This window comes from Cryptomeria japonica, chromosome 1, assembly GCF_030272615.1.
Source record: "Cryptomeria japonica chromosome 1, Sugi_1.0, whole genome shotgun sequence".
In the NCBI taxonomy this organism is placed as follows: domain Eukaryota; kingdom Viridiplantae; phylum Streptophyta; class Pinopsida; order Cupressales; family Cupressaceae; genus Cryptomeria; species Cryptomeria japonica.
The window spans coordinates 636,344,349-636,358,762 of record NC_081405.1 but is presented as its reverse complement, the minus strand read 5'-3'; the positions used below and the strand labels follow the sequence as shown (position 1 = coordinate 636,358,762).

General features: G+C 34.8%; 1 protein-coding gene across 1 annotated transcript; it reads right to left on the bottom strand.

The window, feature by feature from the left end:
* Window positions 1-10,069: 10,069 nt before the first annotated feature.
* LOC131042448 (putative leucine-rich repeat receptor-like serine/threonine-protein kinase At2g24130) lies at window positions 10,070-13,371 on the bottom strand. Its single transcript, XM_059211373.1, has 4 exons — window positions 13,301-13,371; window positions 11,041-11,847; window positions 10,541-10,903; window positions 10,070-10,256 (listed from the first exon to the last, which is right to left on the bottom strand). The coding sequence occupies exons 1-4, from the start codon at window positions 13,369-13,371 to the stop codon at window positions 10,070-10,072; spliced, it is 1,428 nt and encodes a 475-aa protein (XP_059067356.1).
* Window positions 13,372-14,414: the final 1,043 nt, after the last annotated feature.

Sequence of the window (14,414 nt, the reverse complement as noted above, 5' to 3'; positions counted from 1 at the left end):
CCTCCCGGGATAGCAGGGTGCAAGGAGGATCAGGCCAGGGTGCTAGAAAAATGCAGTTTTTGATGTCATGAGCAAGTTTCGGGGTCTCCATTCAGGTTTAGTGTTGCGTCACCATCGTGAAGACCCAAATGCGGTCGAAATTGCAAGTGTCACCATTTTAGGACGCTACAAGATCATATCTCATGGGGCTAGGTGGTTCTCTTTCATTTTTTTGGTGGTCGTCTGGACATTTATATGTATATCTTTGAAAGCCATGTAATGGGAGGGTGATTACAATCTAATTATGTAATTGGGATTATCGGGTATTTACTTTTTTGCAGTTTTGGGCCACAACCGGAGGTTTTCTTGCAGTTTCTTTCCTGCCGGTATGCCCTTTGAACCCGTTGTAAACAATTTTTTTTTCCAAAATTAATAAAATATAGTTTAGTGGCATGCCCACTTTTATCGAATTTTTTTTTAATAATATTTATTAATTAATATTCTTGAAATATTTAAATAAAAATAAATTAATATTATATTTAAAAATATTATAAATAAATATTACATATTAATAAAATAGTGATTTAAATATTTGATCAATAACAGTGTGTAACTGTAATTGACCAATAATTAATTAATAAGTAAACATTCATTCTCATAACAATGTAATTAGAAACAAATATAATAATAAATAAGTTTAGAAAATAAATATTCAATAACAAAAATAATATATAATAGAATAGCACTCATTTTGATTAATATATAAAGTTAATTATTATATCAAATATTAAGCATATTGTTGGTGTCAGAGGTTGTCCCCTCAATAATAGACAGTGATATTCAGTCAAAGTGGATTCACAAGGCAACACATAATGAAAGGAAGAATACATACATCTCAGAATGAATGTTATATATTAGCAAGAATGAGGTGGTAGAGGACAATAAACAATGTTGGAATATTGACAAGTCAATAATGTAATCAAAACTAGTTAGATTTGACTTAGTCAAGGAGGCAAACGATGATTGATATCTAATCGATAAATAATTAAAAGGTGCAATGGATATTGGAAGAGATGTGATCCCTCTAAAGCAACCATTCTATCGACGGACAGAGATATATTAGGAACCAGTTCTCATTTGTCAATGGGGGGAATGCTAGGAAAAACACAAATCAAAATATATGGATAATAAACATCTATTACCACGAAGAGGTACGATTTCTTCATGACAAGGTCAGGTATTAATCAGGTGACACACAAACACACCAAGAGGGACTAAGGGAAATGAAGGTTAATATCATCACTAAGAACAATCTGACTAATAAACCAATATGTTTCCTAAGACGACATCTATAAGATGAAAAGAATAATCAACTTGGTAAAGTATAGATTAACATTGTAGTTGGTAGCATCAAACCAATTGGTATGCCTTATCAAACCCAAAGATAGGTCGTATGATTATTTATGAACATCAGATTATAATTAATAAGTAAATATACTCATCAATAACAAGTGATACATGCAGAAGCATTCCCACATTCATGGCCAAGGAAAGATAATAGATGCTTACATTAATTAACTAATCATTAGCGTCAGTTAGCTTTTCATATGGGATGTGATCTCATGTCGGGAGGGCAACTATTCACATTCACATCTTTTCACTTCTTATTTAAGAGACATCAATATCATTCTAATGGGGGAAGATAGAAGAATTTATATATTTATTTTATTCAAATTTGAATGCACCAGTATGACGACAGAAATACCAAATATAGATGTATGAGGAGATGACATTACCAATCAGGGAAGACTCCGTCACACAAGTTCATATCACTGATCAGAAGGACCCAATACTATATTAATGCTCCACATTGAAGGGTGAAACAAGTTGTGCAATGCAAGATTTCTGAGCATATGGAAATCAATATATAATATAGGAGTAGATAGTGAGGAATTTTATGAGGAGATTATAAGAGTTCTAGAGTAGTTTGTAAGAAGATGATAATCAGTTTACGGGGGAGGTTTATGATCAACATAATCAGGGAAATTTATCAAGATAAGTTTCATCTTCTAAAATTATTCTTAGCATTATGATAGTAAAAATGTCTTTAGAATCCATTAAATTATATTTATGAATGTATTACTAATCTCATTTTAAGTTAGAATTGTTGATTCAAGACTAAATTAAGATAAATTCCAAAAGGGTACATTATAGTTTTGCATGCATTTAGGGCTTCATTTTATGTCTACTTTGAGTTCTTTCATGAGAATGAAGTCTTGTTGTGAGTAGGTTCTCATGCAAAGTTTCACATGTCTACTACAATATCAAAGATAAATATATCAAGATTCACAAAAGGGCAGTCATCTGATCTATGTAATGGGTCATGTGTAAAGGAGAGAAATAAAATGAAGGAGCAGTCAAAGGGTTACTTCAAAGAGTTTGAACATGAAGTTAGCCTCTTCAATGAAGGAGTTTGCATGAAAAGGTTAAGAGAAGCCACACACCAACTACAAAGGACCATATCATGCAAAGGCTCATCAAGCTCCAGACAGGTTCTTCTTTTACATTCACACCCTCTTTGTGTTTCATGATAGAGATTAATTTTTGCATGTATATAGAGTATTTACCTCTTTGTTTTTGTGTTTTTAAAGCAAATCAGTTCAAAATCTATGATAAAGAATGAATGAAATTTCTTGAAGAGAGAATGAATCAAATTTCTTGAAGAGTAGTTCACATGTTTCAAACCATGGATTCACACCTTTGACAGTCTAAACCCTTGAAGGAAAGAATGTTTGATAACTTGTATTAGACTGTCATAGGAATAGGACAGGTTTGCTGATAATTTTTCTGTCATGTAAATAGCAGTCCATCTTTTTATTTCCAAGCCTCCACATATAAGCACATCAAGATCAAGGTGGAGACATTCATCTGAATCTTCTACAAGACAAATAGAGTCCAATTAGAGATATACACAGATAAATGACAGTCAAAGGCAACCATTAAAGATGGAAGGACGACCCATGGCAAGCAATGAGTCAACCTATTCAAGGACACCAATAGCACAACCCATTCTAGTCCACAAAGCACATATATCACTATAAAAAAAGCATCCTTTGAGCACACAATGATAGAACCCTACCCAAAACAGAGAGAGAAACACCTATATCAAAAGAATGAAGAGTTGAACAATGTTCAATGTTGTTGCATTTTTAAACAAAGCATTAATAAGTAGTCAATATTGTGACCAAAGGACATGTGATCAAGTATGGATCATCTTCACAATGAAATGATAAGGATACAAAGCAAGCTTTTGTCCCAAACATAATGAAGGAAAATCATAGTAGTAATGTGATTTGTTATATACTTGAAGGCTACATGTATTATGGAAAATTGTAGTTGTTGAAGCAGAGTTGTTGCAATAGCCTCTTCATGATTTCATGAAGTAGTAGCAACACAAAGAACATAACATCCAAAAGAATCAAGCCAACAAATAAAGAGACAGTTGCGACTCTCAAAGTCTGAAAAAGCTCAAGCAAAGGATCAACTTCAAGGCATATATGGCTATCAAGTCAATCCAAGAATATTAAACGAGCATGAATACTCATTCACAATGGTTATATGATATAGAGAGTTTTGTTGTAGATCTCGCACAGTCACTATTAAAGAGAAAATACAGTGATAAAGTCATAAAGATAGTATGATAAGGTCGAAAAGGGTTGTGTGAGCAGCCTACATAGAGTGCCTATGATACAACCCAATAAAGAAGTTTATCACAATGGTATACAATGAGAAGCCCTAGATCATAATGAAAGATGAAGAACAAAATTGATTTATTTTGTTTGAGCAGATTGGAGATTAAAATACCAAAGGTGACAGTGAATAAAGGTTGCAACAACATCAAGAATCATAAGGCCAATGCTAACCTTGATCAACATACACAGAGCAGAGATGATTCACAAAATAGAGATGGGTGTCAAACGACATGTATGCATTTATTTTTTACAAGAAAAGACAATAAAACTATCAAGTTGCAATCTCTTTGAAATAATAATAGATTCAAGAGAAAAACAGGGAAGGTCTTAACAGTAAATAGAGCAGTATATAAAAGTTGTGACAACGAATTTCTTCATGATTAAAGAGCAGACCTGAAAGTGAATAAGCAATAACAATAAATAAAAGAATGAATTTGTCTCAGAAATATTAATGCTTAAGAGCCCAAGTATCAAGAGTTCACCATCAAAAGAGGTAAAGAGTAGTTCATTCTCAAGGCATAAAGAGGCAGCCTTAGTCATAAAAAGCCCTAAAAAGACAATTCTAAGAAGCAGAAGGTATAGTTTATGACAGTGATGATTGACAGTCAACATAAAGGATTAAGCACAAGGTAATCATTGTGATATCAAGATTGAAGTCATAGTTTAGTGTATATGGTGTATATTAAAGAGGATGCATTATAAAGATACTATTGTAGCATTTGTGGTAGAACATAGTCAATCCTACCAGATATCATGGAGGCATGACATAAAATGTTCACCAAGGATCATTACATACACAGTCATAAAGATACATCACTGTCAAAGAAACAGAGCATAGTATCAAAGCCTCAAAGTAACACCAAATCATTGAACAAAGACAACTTCAGGGCCATGAAGGCCTTCTACAAAGGAATTACCAGACTTGTGAAAGTGTTTTGAGCATTTGAATGGACAAAGAACACATATAGATGAGAAAAAGGTTTTAGTCACAGATCATTGCAATCAATGCCTTGACAAGCCCTTTTAGTAGCAAGCAAGATTAATTTTAGTAATCATAGCAGTCCCTAATGGTAGGCTATCCCTAAAAAAGGATCAAGTAAAGAATGTATAAAACACAATTGTCCAAAAGCTCAGTCACAAGCTTTAAGGGGGTTATCAATTTTTAGCAAAAACATCTCTATCAAAGCACAATGTTGTTTCTACAAGACAAAAGAACTGAATTCAAAAATGTGAGCAAACCTAACCTTATATCTAAGGCATGAGGTAAAGAGGATAGTCATTTCAAAGAGAAAGCAGTGATAGCAGGTCTAAATGATAATAGAGATAGCCATATTCAGTCTAAAAGAACAAAGAAAACAATCACTATCCTAGTATCTTTTCCAGAGCTATTGAAGGTCACAGAGCATTCAGAGGTTAGGGATGTTTTCTTTACAAAACTTCAAAGCAGTTCAATATTATGATGCAAATATAGAAGCAAGGACCTCATGACTACGACAACAAGAAAGAGCCAAGCGACAAAGGATAGAAGTTGATTTCATAGGGCACATGATAAAGACACCAATGAAGAGTAAATACAGTGACTATTCTTTATGAAATGAGTCATTGTCTCTGAGAAATCATGAAAATAAATGGACAAAAGACGGTGTAGGAATGTAGAAAGATGCAATCCATTCAAGGAATACCTAGCAAGGGGAGTACTGTCAAGGGGAGACAGTGACTTTAATAGAGAGAAAGACAAGCGAGCAAGGTCAAAACTACTAAAAAGATTTAAGACAAGGCTTTTAGGGTATAGAGTAGCAATATTGTTATATTGGACCCAATAAAAGCCATTTCTCAGAGCAATCTTTTAGGGACAGTCATATCATCCTAGTTTATCTTTTTACCAACAATTAAAAGAAGGTCTAAAAGATAGTCCATAGCCTTATAATGAGTATAAAGACAATGATTTAAGAGTGTTGAAAGAAAAGAAGACTAAAGCAAACTCTTGGTTAAGTCAACAAGCTCCTAGATCATTCATTAAATCAAGGATAATGCAACCACTTGATAGCATCGGACAATCAGTTCATGGTCAGTTTTGGAGGCAAAGGTGGAGCTTTCAGTTTGAGGCCTGAAAATGGGGATTTTGGAAGATAATGCAGTAGTTCGTCATCAGTTTAGGAGCCCATATTCCAGATAATGCATGGGATCAAGGAGAGGTTTGGGCCCACAAACTCTCAGTTTGCAGCTAGTATAGGCCTCTCTCTATCTCATTCTTCACCAAATTTGACCCAGGATGAATAAATCATTCAAGATAAAGATAGAAGCAAGAAAAGACAATCAGTTAGAGCTCAGTCCCAAGAGGCACAAATAGTTCTTCATCAGCTTCTCTTCAGTTACTCTCAAGGCTTCTTTTATATTCTTTCCTAGTTCTTTTCTTTCCCTCAATTGGTATTGTAGCTTTTCCAGGCTCTTTCAAGATGAAGAACGTTGTAACGCATATTTTAGAAGTATTTTCAGATTTGTATCAACAATTCCTTCCAATTTCAATAAAAGAACAGTTTTCCTTCTTAATACTTCATGACATAGAGAGTTTTGTTGTAGACAAATATTAAGGGCTAATTTCAGAGTTTTCTTTGTTGCAATTTCAAATATATTGAAAACTATTTTGAACGAGTGTTTAGAGAGTTTGAATGTAAATGATGTTTGCAGCATCGCAAACTGTAAGATAATTTTTGTTTTGCAAAATAAAAATAAACATGTTTGAATTTGTTATTACTTGCTTAGATTATGGTCAAGGGAGTACTTGTTGCAGATTAGGCTATCTCTCAATTTGATCTGTATCATAGTCAATATGAGAAATGTTTTTAAAAAAGGGTTTTCAGTTTGTTAGACAAAATAGATGTGTGTTGGACATCTTTTATAGAGATAAGGGAAATAATATTATAATGTAATAAATTATCACATAAACGATTTAATCTATCAATCTCAATTTTTATTGCATATCATTTATATTCAAAGCAAGAAAATAAAGTAATGAAATGCATACCAATATTAAAGACCCTAAATCTATAAAATTACTCTTAAAAGTTCATCATAGAGGGGTATAAACAAAAAAAACACAGAACAAAGCATGGTGGTCACACAAGGTGATCATGAAAACAATCTAACATCAAGCACATGTACATACCAGGTTTCATGTTTAATCATTCACATCAACCTCACCAAACACATCAACTTCAATGATAGCAACTTCTTTGTAATTATTATCATCCATGGTAAATCCTAGTAGCCGATTGTCAATCATAACAATTTGACAAAAAAGTACTTAAAATAAAATAAAATAAATACAAAAATACATGCAAAAGACAAAATTCCACACCCTAAGTTTTTAAATAAGGAAAAATAAAACGGCAAAAGCAAAAACCTAAGTTGATGATGCAGCTCAGTAATCCTCGATTGTCAATGGCCTATGAGAAGTGCTAATACCAGCATGAGAAATGGGACCACCCATGAATCCAATGTCAGTGTCATGAATGGCTGAAACATAAATACGAGTCAATCTATAAGAAATTAAAACAAATCAAAATATTTATTCTCAAGAAAAATAAAACACAGTGTGAAAACTTAAAGAATAAGAGAAAAATATCCTTTGAAGTGATCAAATCTAAAACTTATTTCTACAAATTTATACTAATTTTATCAAAAACATTGAATTACATCTTAGATCTAACATGTGATGCTCACTATTATCATTGTAATGGCATAGAGAGTAAGCCACACCAAAAGCAACAAATATAATAATAGTAAGGATGAATATACCCAGGCCGACAACTTCAAAGGTAGATGGCTATTTTATATTATTATTATCATAATATAATCAGTTGTCTATATATAAACAATCTACGATTCCTATTTGTTGAGATGTTCAAACAGGGAAAACAATCCATTAGTTATTTGAGTAAAGATAACCTATAGTAAGATCTGTGATTCCTATTCATTCTAGCAGGGTAAATAGTCCATTAGTTTTTATAGTAAAGATAATCTATAAGAAGATCTGTGATTCCTATTCATTCTAGTCAGACAAACAATCTAATTTATTTTTATATAACAAAATATTTTCTTAGTGTTTCTTGTCAAAGTTACGGGCCTTTATCCCTAAGTACCATTTGCAAGCCACTTCGAACACCCCAAGGTCTGTCAATTCCTCGATACATTTTTCTGGCCCTTAACCTCGATACCTTGTTTAAGTTATGCTTAACAAGTCTTCCTCGAATGCCCTTCCTTTGTCAAACTTTCATCATTCAATAGTTGTTTCTTGGTGTGTCGTCATCCTTAATCCCTATTAATCTAAAAGCCTTGTATACCTTAAGAGGGAAGAGTTAATCCTCAACACCGATCCTCAATTCCCTAATTTCAAATATTGACTACATAACAACTCACCGTAATGGCCCAAAATGCCACCTACATGCCAAATAAGCTACTAACACCTATGAAGGTACGATCAACTATCAAGTACCTTTCACTACTTGAGGATTATTAGTTCTTGCCATGCATGGAACTATAGCGGAGGGGCAGAGTCCTTAAATGGTGATTAAACTTAGCATGAATAGACAATCAGGATTTAGTATTTCCCAAGGTTTATTTTTGGGTGCTAGTTGCCTTAGTAAATTTGCATATTTTTCAAGGCCAGTATTAGTTTAAATTTTTTTGGCACTCTATTATTGGCCTATGTTTTGGTTGCAGAATGACATGAAAGTTTTTTAGACTTTCGATGGGAGAGAACACACATTTCTTTAGGTAGTGCTCTGACCTTTGCAGGATTGTAGAGTTTTTAAGATTAAAGCTATTCACCAATTTTTCGGTTTGTGCAGGAATGCAACGGTTTCAAGGCTTCAAAACAAGAGAGGACATAGATGCATAGAGGACAGTTGGCTGGTAAAATAGTAGTGTCTGGCAATTGGTGATTAGCATATTATATGTGTTGCATGTAGGTGAGGATTTTAAAAAATTTAGTTTCATGTGCAGACACATTCCTTTTACAGGAATTCAGAACCCAAAGGTTTATCTCTGCCTTCGAAACTGGACCTCAAGGATTGGATTTTAAGTTGTTTGTTTGCAATCACCATTCCTTGTGTTGCCTTCATCCTTCCAATCTGTCGGACGGAGCAAGGAGAGATCCAATATTCAACATGGTAAGGGGTCATTAGTGGTAAGGTTTGCACCTCACAATACAAGCAACTAGCCAACTATTGACTCTTCCCATGGAGACCAGTACTCAATATGTGAGCACCAGGGATACCATGGTATTATAAATCCAAAATAGGTTGTATCAATTTGTGAAGAGGAGGAAATTTCCTATATCAAAACAATTAGTTATCCTTGTTGCATGTGTGGTGAGAACATCAAGCTAAGTTGAGCATAACTCCATAGCTACGCATTGGGCATTCAGTTATAGAAGATATTAGGTGATTCAAGGAAATCAGTATGAGTCACTCATATTTTCCTATTTGTATTTGTAACTTTAATTATGGTTCATGTACCCTTTGGAAGTAATAAGACCCGCTCTGATTATGTATGTGAGGCACATTAATGTTATGAATCAAGTGATTAGTTATATTATTTTAGTATCAAGTTCCTGAGTATTTATATAAATTTGAATATTAATTTGCATCTAAGAAATATGATTTCTTACACATGAGAATAGTGTAAAATGTTTATTGCTAAGCTTCTTTATCTAGTATACTTCATCTTGATGGACAATCAAGCACTAAAATATACCAAATCTCAAGACAAATTATCCCATAACAATGTCAAATAGATCTCCTTTTAGAAAGATACATTTGTGGTACAACATGTGAGTGGCAAAACTAACGTGGTGGCTTATGCTTCAAGTATGAGTTGTCACCTACTTGTCTCAATAAGCAATTAGATTGTTGGGTTTGAGATGGTTTTGATGTAGATGTGGCTTGTTATCCTTGTCCATCAAAGCTACTTATGTATGGGAAACACTAGAGTGCTCTCTAATCTCTGTTTGTTCTTTTGTTGTACCCAAATCCTACATAGTTAGGCCTTTCCTCTAGAAAAATGGGATTAAGCTTTCCTTTCCCATCCTTGCCAAGATTTTTCCTAATATTTGCAACAATTACCAAAGATCTCACTCAATAAATTCTTGGAAGAAATTAGGTGATAAAATGACTAGCTAGCATGCCTCTATCATGATTTGTGAATCCTTGGTAGAAGCTAGTCTCCTTTTCTTGGTAGGCTCTCCATGAGTGTCATTATCGCTTCTTCTTTGTTAGTTTCAGCCCTTTTTCCAAACGCTAATGATTTGGGCAATTCTTCCTGCCTTTTTCATTTTCCTAGAATTCCAACAAGTAAACTACACACTCAAGCACAATTTTCATTTGCTTTGCTTCGTACACAACTGTTAGTAGAGCTTTAAAAAGCTCTTTGTGCAAACCAACTGACATGTCTGCGTTTGATGGTTTTTCCTCTACTAAATGATTTCCACGAGCTCTATGACTGTGAACAGTTATTGACATTCTCCTGTTAGACAATATAATGTGGTGAGCAATTAAATAAACTATGGAATACCAACAACAATGATCACAATGTGATGTCTCCACCTAAACAATCAAAACATGATAATGCCCACTCTAAAAATAGAATTTAATAATAAATAATAATACAATTAAAATATATATATATAATATAACCAAATAAATTATGAACTCACCAGATATACCATGCCCTGAGCTATGTCAATGGATATGCTCAGTATTTGACTGAATCTTAATCTACACATTTAAGCCTTATCTCCATTAGGATACAGATGGTTTTCCAAGCTTCCATTGTGTATCAATTGGAGAACCAAAGCTTTGAAGTGAAGCATTGAACAATAATTTATTAGTCTAACAAGATTTCGGTGGCGAACACTTCCAAACACTTTGCATTCTGTGATAAAATCCTTGGAAGCTTCCTTATTCAGCAAGTTGAGGACTTTGACAGCAACTGTTGTGCCATCATCCAAAATTTCTGTATAGACTGATCCGAATCTACCAGCTCCTATTTTGTTTCTATCACTGAATCCATCAGTTGCTTTTACAAGAGCTTCATATGGAATCATTTGTTGCCCCTTCTGGAAGCTAAAAGTTCTTTGGATACTTGATATTCTGCTATACAAGTAGTTACTCCTAGAGAACTCCATGAATAAACAACACAGTACGAAAGATGCAATAGCAGTAATAAATACTATCATAACCACGAGAATCAAATGAATCTGCTGCTTCTGAGAAGAGGAAGTTGGACATGGATGCAAATATGATTGTACTCCGCAGAGGCCCTGGGGTTTCCCATAAGTGACTTGAAAGTTAAATTTGAAGAACCCCAATCTATAGGAACTTCTCCTCTCAAGTTGTTGAATGAGAAATTCACAGTGTGAAGCATGGGGAGTTTTCCCAAGGACTTTGGTATTGCACCTGATAAGTTATTTGAAGAGAAATCTAGCTTCTCCAAATTTTTCATTTTACTCAATGACTGTGGAATTGGACCTTGCAATGAATTATGACAAAGATTCAATCTTGCCAGTCCTGTGCAACTTCCAAGTGCCTCTGGGATGTGATCAGTTAACTGATTGAAAGAGATATCCATTGTCTGCACCATGCCCATTTTACCAAGCTCTGGAGGAAGGGAGCCTTCAAGAGAATTGTGTGACAGGTTGAAATAGAACTGAAGATTTGAAAGACTTCCAAGCTCTCTAGGTATGCTTCCACTGAGTCGGTTCCATGAAAGGTCAAGCAGTTCCATGCGCCAACACTTACCTAGAGTAAACGGTATATTTCCTGATAACCGATTTTCAGAAAGAAGCAGCCTTCTCATGTAGACCAGGTCACCAAGAGAATGCGGTATTGGTCCAGACAGCATGTTTTGGCGAAGTGATAAACTTCCTAGATTTCTTAACTGAGAAATCTCACCTGGTATGGGCCCTTGCAACTTCTTGTTACGAAGGCGCAATCTTTCCAACCTATGGAGCATTTTTATTTCTGATGGAATGCTGCCAGTCAAGAGATTGTCAGCCAAAGCAAGATATGTCAAACTTGTAAGGTTTCCAATTTGTGAAGGTATGCTTCCTCCGAGGCTAATATTTGATAAATCTAGTAAAGTGAGTTTTTTAAGAAAGTCGGGCTATGGAGATAGGCAAAACCCCACCCAGGGGATTGTTGGACACATCAATTTTCTGCAGATGGGTACAATTGGTTAAAGCAGTCAGAAAGAACAAGGTGGGTGTGCCGAAAAGTTGGTTCTCATGCAGATAAAGACTTTCAAGGAGGGATAACTTACCAAGATCTATTGGCACAGTTCCGATTAATTTGTTCTCATTGAGAAAGAGGAGTCTGAGTTGGGAACAGTTGGTGAGGGAAACTGGTATATTACCTACCAGGCTATTACCCCATAGATGTAATTCTTGCAAATGACTGAGTTTGGCACCAAACTCTGAAGGTAGAGGACCACTGAGTTGGTTCTCTTTCAAAACCAGTTGTTTGAGGAAAGTGCAATTGGAGAGTGAGGCGGGAATTGGCCCATAAAGATTGTTTTCCCCTAAATCCAAACTAATCAACTTTGGAAGGTTCCCCAACTTCAAAGGTATAGTTCCCGTGAAATTGTTTAACCCAAGGTCCAGTATTTCAATTTTTGTGAGCATGCCTAGCTCTGCTGGAATGTGTCCACTCAAGTGGTTGTGTGACAAAGATAAGACTGTTAGGTTGAAGCAAGCAGTTATAAATTTGGGAATCGGACCTTACAATTCATTTCCATGTAACACAAGTTTCCTTAACCAAAATTATGAACTCACCAGATCTGACGCATGTCAGAATGGTCTCCCTTAAACAAAATGAAGTCTTTCCAAACCCCTCTAAAAGTGAAATAAAGTCTCTCTTAAACAAAATAAAGAAGTTCCTATGCTGCAGAAATATTGTATAGTTTATCACGGCAACCAGTCAAAGGCTACGATTTGTCTCCAAAGGAATGCTTTAACCAGTACCGAGTATAAAGTTTAAGGGACTTAGTTTGTTAGTCCCTGCCTTTAGACGGAGACTAATGTTTTCACCTAATTAAAGGGAGAGACTAATGTTTTCACCTAACTATGTTTATATCCTATGATCTGGGTTGATTTTTCCATTAAACTGATTTATTTCATTATTTGTGCTTCCACATTTTAGATTTGAAACAGTGCACGTGTCGTTGCTGTGCTTCTACATGTTGCATATTGAACAATGCACGTGTTGTGGCTATGCTTCCACATTCTGCATTTTCTGCTAGACGTGGCTATTGTTGAAGTAAAAGGAATTATGTTTACCAGGGCAGTTGCGACTACATGAAACTACTGTTTCTAGTTTAAAAGTGCTCACAACAAGTGCAGAGCTAGACCCCTCTCAGTAACTCTCTTTTAGATGTTATTACTACTATTCTTTCATTTATTCCGTGGAGTCCAATTTGGTTAGTCAACATAGTCCAATTATTTGTTCTATACTTCACTTCTTATTTCCTTTATGTTTTTCTGTCACTTGCATTTTGTTCGAATATGTTCTCACCTTTCTGATATCTTTCTGTCCAATATCTTTATATTCGTATTTATTAAAGTTTTATCTGTTCCTCCATCCATTGTTTTTTTCATCAGTTGTCATAAGACTGCTGTTATAGCCCTATCTTATTTGCACTTTGCTTCCATAGTTTGCATGTCCTACAAGGAGGTGGCACTAGTAAAAAAATGTCAGGTGCCTTTCTGTGCTTCCACATTTTGTATACATGTTGACATAGCAGTTGTTGTGCTGTACATCGGGTAGTTTAACCGGTTGTCTGTTCTTCCACATTTTATTATTTTCTTGAAATAGTTAGTTTTGAGAAGTAAATCATTGTAATTTCTATTCTTACATAAATCACCTTTCACTGAACAAGCTAAACAGTTGTTTGCAGATTAGGAGAGAAATAGTTTATTCTGTGCTCTAATCAATTGTAGTATGAAGTAGAGCCTTTCTATGAGATTAGCTGCACTCTTATTGTAGACTTCATTGCTCTTACCCTAATTATGTAAGATTGGTTGTTGATTTGTGATTCACAGCATTTCTTAAGCAATTTAGAGTTTCAGTCTTAGCGCAAGTTTAGGAGCTCTCCATTCAAGCATTGAGTGGAATTAAGTGCAACTTAAACTAGCATTGGGAATGTCGAATAACATAAAGGAAAGATTGTACTTAGGGCACAACCACAGCTTCACAATAAATTTTTTCATTTTGGAATAAATTCCAGCAGGACAATCATGTCATAGATGGTGTTGATTTAAATTCCAGCAGGACAATCATGGCATAGATGGTGTTGATTTACAAATTCACATTGGAAATGGAAAAGACATATGGCTCCCATAGATGCATCCAATATAAAATTTGAACAAGCTAGATAACTAGTCTTCAAATAAAGCGTTTAATATGGCTTTTGGTGGAAAAGTATGAAATCTTAGACGTCCAATTTGAGAGGGGTTAAGCCAAGAATGGCCTCCGAGTACTGAACAATGATAAGATTCAACAAAATGAATCCAAAAAGAGGTTGCAGTGATGGAGCAAATTGAAAGAAGAAATCAGCATGCATGCGAGATTGCGAAGAGAGCATTGAAATTTAGAATGAGCATGCAATTGCAGTATTTAGGATTTCAGC

Coding starts and splice junctions, on each gene's coding strand:
- LOC131042448 (XM_059211373.1), bottom strand. CDS start 13,371: ATGGATGGAGGAACAGATAAAACTTTAATAAATACGAATATAAAGATA. Junction 10,904..11,040: donor AACCCCAGGGCCTCTGCGGA/GTACAATCATAT, acceptor GGAGTTCTCTAG/GAGTAACTACTTGTATAGCA. Junction 10,257..10,540: donor GGAAGCTTGGAAAACCATCT/GTATCCTAATGG, acceptor ATTGTCTAACAG/GAGAATGTCAATAACTGTTC.